This window comes from Prionailurus viverrinus, chromosome A2 (genome assembly GCF_022837055.1).
Source record: "Prionailurus viverrinus isolate Anna chromosome A2, UM_Priviv_1.0, whole genome shotgun sequence".
NCBI lineage: Eukaryota > Metazoa > Chordata > Mammalia > Carnivora > Felidae > Prionailurus > Prionailurus viverrinus.
This window is the reverse complement of record NC_062562.1, coordinates 1,042,864-1,050,056: the sequence shown is the minus strand read 5'-3', so window position 1 is coordinate 1,050,056 and position 7,193 is coordinate 1,042,864. Positions and strand designations below refer to the sequence as shown.

At 45.8% G+C, this 7,193-nt stretch overlaps 1 protein-coding gene across 1 annotated transcript; it reads right to left on the bottom strand.

The window, feature by feature from the left end:
- Window positions 1–499: 499 nt before the first annotated feature.
- On the bottom strand, window positions 500–3,790 carry LOC125161212 (programmed cell death protein 2-like). Its single transcript, XM_047850880.1, is given in 3 exon segments — window positions 500–849; window positions 852–1,216; window positions 3,780–3,790. Coding segments are annotated over 3 exon segments (726 nt in total).
- Window positions 3,791–7,193: the final 3,403 nt, after the last annotated feature.

Genomic DNA, 7,193 nt, shown 5'->3' with positions numbered 1-7,193 from the left:
CCCACAAACCGTGAGACGATCAGCTGAGTCACCCCGGTGCCCTGTAAATCTGTATCTTATTTGATGTGCATATAGGTCTGTATCATTAAGACTCCACTGGGGCTCCTGGGTGACTCCATCAGTTAAACATTTGACTTTGGCTCAGGTTATGAATTCCCAGTTCATTAGATCAAGCCCTGCGTCAGGCTCTGTGGTGACAGCTTGGAGCCTGGAATCTTCTTTGGATTCCGTGTCTCCCTCTCTCTCTGCCCCCACCCCACATTCTCTCTCTCTCTCTCTCTCTCTCTCTCAAAAATTAAAAAAAAACATTAAAAAAGAAAAGTCTGCATTACTTTCTGCTGTAGGGACCCACCAAAATTTATTGAATTACTTGTCACTGGACCTTTTTGTTTCACTAATATTTACATATTGTAAACTCACCTAAAGCAACATCTTTGTCTCTGGTATAGGTATTTCCTTAGGATACAGTCCTAGCACGGGAATGGTAAGGTCTAAGAGATTATGAGAATTTGTAAGGCTTTATGACCTTGTCTTCAGGTGTATCTGTTATATCTTGCTTCCAAACCAGTTCCTCTGTGTAGCCAATCCCCTGTCTACAGCTTTCAACACAGGTGGAGACAGCCAGAACACCCCAATCAACACTCCTGCCGAGTCTGTTGGCCTTTAGGTGGTTGAGCCACTGAGGCATGACCTGGAATTCAAATATTCTCTTGGCCCCACAGGGGCAAACTGGAATATCCTTTTCTTGAGGGACATTTTCACCAGAGATCCAGATGGGTACAATCCCTCTGGCATATCTAAGAATCTGTTCTGGCTCTAGGGCTATTTTAGTTTTAAACTTCTGGAATTTTTATCTTCCTTGGGTTCATGTTTTGCCATGGAATCCAATTCTTCATCAGGTGCTTCACCCATGCTTCCTGTAATTTCTGCTTCCCTTCCCTTTTCAACATCTTCAAGTGTAACCTCATCTTCTGTTCTTATTACAATTTCAAATTCTGATTGTCTACAAGCCTGCTTATGTCCCCATCTCCAGTCTGGAGTATGATGCTCCTTACTTTGGTAATGTGCCTCGTGACATCTGGAGCGTGTTTGGGGGCTTAAACTGCCACCAACCCTGCAGAGATGAACCCCAGACTTGAGCTGGAGGCACACAGACTCTCCTGTCTCTGGAGGAGGGTCCTCAGAAAGTGGCTGATATGAGTAAAAGTCATTTTTCCTGGTAGCTGATTTCTAAGAACTAGCTTGGGATCCATGCTGCCGCTGCTTCCATGAAGCTCTGCTCAGCTGGTCTGGCTGAGGTGACAGCCACAGAGAAAGAGCGGAGGACTGCTCATGTGCTTGCACTCTTAAGAGCTGGTTCTTTGAAAAGATACAATTGATAAAATCTAACAAAACTAATCAAGAAAACAAGAGAGAAGACTCAAGATCAGAAGTGAAAGAAAATTGCAGTCGACACCACAGAAATAAATGGATTAAAAGAGATTACTTTGAGAAATTTTATACCAACAAATTGCACAATGTAGAAGAAATATACACACATTTAGAGGTTATAATCCTCAAGAGTAGATCAGGATGAAACAGAAAATGTAAACAGATCTATTACTAGAAACAAAATTGAATTACTAACCAAACCACTTCCTGGAAAAGTTCAGGACCACCCAGACAACCTCTCAGGGGCATTCTACCAACATATATAGAAGATGTAGGAGCCACACTACCTAAACTATCCCAGACTGTAGAAGAGGGAGGAATACTTCTAAACTCTTTCAAGAGGCCAGAATTCCCCTCATATTAGACACCATACAAAAAAATTATAATATATAATATAATATGTCTACATATTAGACTACTACATATACAGACTACTACATATTAGACATCTGTACAAAAAAATTATGGATGAGTTTCCCTGATGAAGATGGATAGAAAAATACCAAGCAAAATATCAGCAAACTGAATTCAAAATACATTCAAAAGAGCATTCTCCACAATATAGTGGGGCTTCAGGGATGCAAAGTTTTTTTTTAATATACATATATCAATCAACATGAGATACCACATTAATGAAATAATTTACAAAAATCATGTGATCATCTACATAGATGTAGAAAATCATTAGACAAAATTCAACCTCCATTCCATTTTTTTTTTTAAGTTTATTAATCTATTTTGAGAGACAGAGTGAGTGCGAGGTAGGGGAGGGCAGAGACAGAGGGAGAGAGAGACCCCAGGAAGGCTCCCTGCTATCAGCGTGTAGAACCCACCAACAGCGACATCATGATCTCGGCTGAGACCAAGAGTCAGAGGTTCAACGGACTGAGCCACCAGAGCGTCCCAATCTCCATTCCCAATAAAAACTCTCAAAACGGGGTGTACACAAGGAATGTACCTCAAAGGCCATATATAACAGACTCACAGCTAACATACTCAATGGTGAAGAGCCAGAAGCTTTTCCTCTATGGTCAGGAACAAAGCAAGGATTTCCACTCTCACCACTTTCATTCAACATAGTCCTGGAAGTCCTAGCCATACTAGTCAGAGAAGATAAAGAAATAAGAAATATGGAGACTGTTAAGAAGGAAGAGAAAATTATCAGTATATGCAGATGATAAGAAACTATATATAGAAAGTCCCTAAGACTTTACAAAATTATTAGAAATAATAAATGAGTTTAGATTCATTACAGAATACAAAATTAATACACCCAAATCTGTTGCATTTCTATTCCTAATAAAAAAATAGCAGATGAGAAATTAAGAAAACAAACTCATGTTCAATGTCTTCAAAAACAATAAAAGACAGTAAATGTATCCAATGAAGTTGAAAGACCTGTACTCTGAAAGGTATAAGACATTCAATGTACAAAATTGAAGATGATAAAATAAATTCAAAGATATACTATTGTCATGGATTGCAAGGATTAATATTGTTAAAAATGCCCATAGTATGAAAAGCACTCTACATATTCAATGCAATCCCTATCAACATACTAACAGTATTTTTCAAAGATCTAGAGCAAGAAATTCTAAATTTTGTATGGAAACAGAAAAGATTCCAAATAACCAAAGCAGTTTTGAGAAAGCATACCAAAGCTGAAGATATAACAGTCCCAGATTTCAGACTCTATTAAACAAAACAGCATAATCCTGGCACAAAAACAGACACCGAGCTCAAGGCAACAGAATAGAGAGTCCAGAAGTCAACCCATGTTTATGTGGCCAGATTATCTACAAAGAAGGAGCTGAGAATATACAGTGGGGAAAAGACTGTCTCTTCAGTAAGTGGTGTTGGGAAAATGAGACAGCTACCTGCAAGATGAAACGGCCAGCTTCGTACCCCTTACCTGAAAGGAAACTCTGTATGGATTAAGTACCTACATGTAAGACTTGAACATGTACACCTCTTAAGACAAAACAGAGGTGCTGAACTCATGGATGTCAGCCTTACCAATATTTTTGTGGAATTATCCCTTCAGTTAAGGGAAACAAAAGGAAAACTAAAAAATTGAAACAGCATAACAGACATTTTCCCACAGAAAATATAACATGCCACTTAATGCATGAAAAGCTGCTCAATATCACTAATCATCAAGGAAATGCACATCAAAACCACAACGAACTATCTCTTCACAGAAGCCAGAATGGCTAGTATCAGAAAGATAAGAAATAACAAGTGATGTTGAAGGTGTGGAGAAAAAAAATCTCGTTGTTGGGATTTAAATTGGTGCAGCCACCTTGGAAAACAGTATGGAGTTTCCACAAAAAAGTAAACACGATTACCGTATGTCCATAATTCCACTTCTGGGTAGGTAAACTTACCAAATTGGGGTGCCTGGGTGGCTCAGTCGGTTGAGCATCTGACTCTTGGTTTGGGCTCAGGTCATGATGTTATGGTTACTAGGTTTGAGTCTTGCATAGGTCTCTGTGCTAACAGTGCAGAGTCTACTTGGGATTCTCTCTCTTGCATTCTCTTTGCCCCTTCCCTGCTCGTGCTCTGTCTCAAAATAAATACACACGAAAAAAATTTTTTAAATACAAATAAATTTTTTAAAAGCTTGCTATGATTGGGGCACCTGGGTGGCTCAGTCGGTTAAGCGTCCGACTTCAGCTCAGGTCATGACCTCACAGTTTGTCAGTTCGAGCCCCACGTCAGGCTCTGTGCTGACAGCTCAGAGCCTGGAGCCTGCTTCATATTCTGTTGTCTGTCTCCCTCTCTGCCCCTCCCCCACTCACACTCTGTCTCTGTCTCTTGCTCAAGAATAAATAAACATTAAAAAAATTTTGGGGCGCCTGGATGGCGCAGTCGGTTAAGCGTCCGACTTCAGCCAGGTCACGATCTCGCGGTCCTGGAGTTCGAGCCCCGCGTCAGGCTCTGGGCTGATGGCTCAGAGCCTGGAGCCTGTTTCTGATTCTGTGTCTCCCTCTGTCTCTCTGCCCCTCCCCCGTTCATGCTCTGTCTCTCTCTGTCCCCACAATAAATAAACGTTGAAAAAAAAAATTAAAAAAAAAAAAGCTTGCTATGAGGGAAGCATAATGATGAATGTATGGACATATAGAAGTATATTCAATAGGAGTCAAAGTCATCACTTAAGACAGAAGTTCCGTTACCATTAATTTCATGTTTTTTCACATTAAACAACTGTCCAGGGACATGTGTGTTATGTGGAGCATCTCAGTTCCAGGCCTTGGAAACATCTCTGCTGAAAATCCCCAGCCCTGAAGGGCCTGTTCTGGATAATCCGAGAGTGAAAGAAACTCAGGGAGAAATCTTGATGAACTTGCATTCGGTAAGGTTTCTTAACTTACAGGATAATCACAAGGAACACAAGAAAAGTAGGTAAATGAGGCTTCAGCAGGATGAGAGTCTTGTGCATCAAAGGTCATTATCGAGAGATTGAAAGGACACCCATAAAATGGGAGAACTAAATCACATACATGATAAGATTTTATCATTCAGAATACACAAAGAAGTCTTAAGTGAATAACAAAAACTTGGCCCAGTCAGAAACGGAGCAAAACCTTGATCAGACATTTCTCTTAAGATGATGCACAAATGTCTAATAGACACATGAAACGATCCTCCCATCAGGACGATGCGAGTCAGAACCACGATGAGATGCCACTTCCCACTCACGAGGACGGCTAGGAGCCAGAATCCAGAAAGAAGCGGCGGCCAGGATGTGGATGGAGAAAGGGGAACCCTGTGCTTGGCTGGTGGGAGTGTCAGGGCAGCTGACGTGGAAAACGTTTGGTGGTTCCTCAAGAAGTGAAACACAGAACGGCAGTGTGACCCAAGTGTTCCAGGCCTACGTAAACGGAAACAGACACTCAGATGTGTGCACACGAATGCCAGGTGCAAAACTGTGCAGGCCCCGCAAAAGAGGGAAACACCCCAAGTGTCCCCGGTGTGTGGATGGATGAACCGGGTGCGGCATAGACACAGGACGGACGGTGATTCAGCCCCAGAGAAGAATGAAGGACAGACACATCATGCACGTGAACGTATGGTGACAGTGTTATACCACGTGGAAGACACCAGCCACACCAGGCCACATGGTGTGAGTCACTTACATTAAATAGGCAGAGTGGGCAAATCCGCAGAGACACGAAGTATTTCAACAGTGCCCAGGAGGCATGATTTCCTGGCTATTGTGGCCTTTAAATTTGTTTAGGAAAATGGAGATATAAGTCGCATACCATGGGACTCACACATGTTTTTAAATGTTTATTTATTTTGAGAGAGGGAGCAGAGGTAGGGGCAGGGAGAGATGGGGACAGATCTGAAACGGACAATATACTGACAGCAGTAAGCCCAATACTGGGCTCCAACTCACTAACCAGGAGCTCGTGACCTGAGCTGAAGTCCTTGGCTCAAGCGACTGAGTTGCCCAGGTGCTCCTGTGCTCACACTTTTAAGAGTAAAACTCAGTGTTCCCCTTCCCCTCCCCTCCCCTCCTCTCCCCTCCCCTCCCCTCCCCTCGCGTGTTCCCAGAGCTGTCCCACATCAACACACCACCTGAAGAAGGATGTGGAGCTTTTACATTCCACGTTCACAGGGACTGATTACAAAGTGGATCTGCGTGACTTTCCTTGCAGAATATAACGCACACCTGAGTGTTGTAACGTGTCACGCCTGTGGCTGTGCCCGAGAGACCTTGCCTTCCGCTTGGTGACGTCACCGGTCATTGAGCTGTTCTTAAACACAGTGGTCCAGTGTGGACCACGGACACAGGGTCACCGGGCCCTTCTGTTCTGTCGCATCCTGATCCAGCGCCGGACAAGGGAGCCTCCGCGGAGAAACGGAGTCAGATTCCCGGGACAGAAGAAGGATGCGGCGGGGGAGGGGGGGGCGGGGGTTCAGCTCGCCCCGAGCGAATTCCGCTGCGAGTGGAGCTGCGCGCGGACTGGGCGCAGGGGGTTGGGACACGTGTGTACCGCCAGCCTGTCACTCAGGGGGCAGGAGGCGGGGCCTGGGGGAGCTGTCCAATCTGGGGCCACAGGGGGGTTACCCTCCAATCAGACCGTGAAGGGCCGCAAGCCGTCCTATCACGGCGCGGGGGCCGCAATTATATCCCGGGAACCGTCCAATCAGGCCCGGGGGCGGGCGCGATCCCACCTCGTGGACGTGAACCCGCGTTCCCCGCGGGCTCGGGCTCCTCTGCGCGGGGCTGGCACCCGCCTGGGGCCGCAGTGCCGAGTGCAGGACGCCTGGAGAGCCCGGAGCGGAGCCGCCAGGGGGTGAGTCCGGCCCAAGTGAGACCCGGAGGGGCTCGTTCCCACCGGCAGGAACCCCTGGGAGGGGCCGCGGGCCCGGGTCTCCCAGACCCCGGGGGTCTGGACCCGATTTTCAGCCCTCGTCGGCGGGGTGGGGTTCCGGCGTTCTGTCTCCTCCCCGCGTGTTGGTTCTGGGGTCCCCTCCCGATTTTCTGCCGTGGGTCTCGGGTTGGGCTCCAGGTGTCCCGTCACCTCCCCGCGTGCGGGTTTTCCTGTGACCACCTGAGTCTCTTGCTGGTGGAAGGAGGCGGGGACCACCACGTGCGGGGGCAGTAAAACCTGGGAATCGGGGTCGGGGAACTCACGATGGACCTGAGAGATCAATTCAAATCTGCGCCTGGCTGAGGACGATTTATTACAATCATTTCCAGCAGGACCAGCTCCCATCTCAGGGACCCGCCAGTGAAACAGAACGAGGCT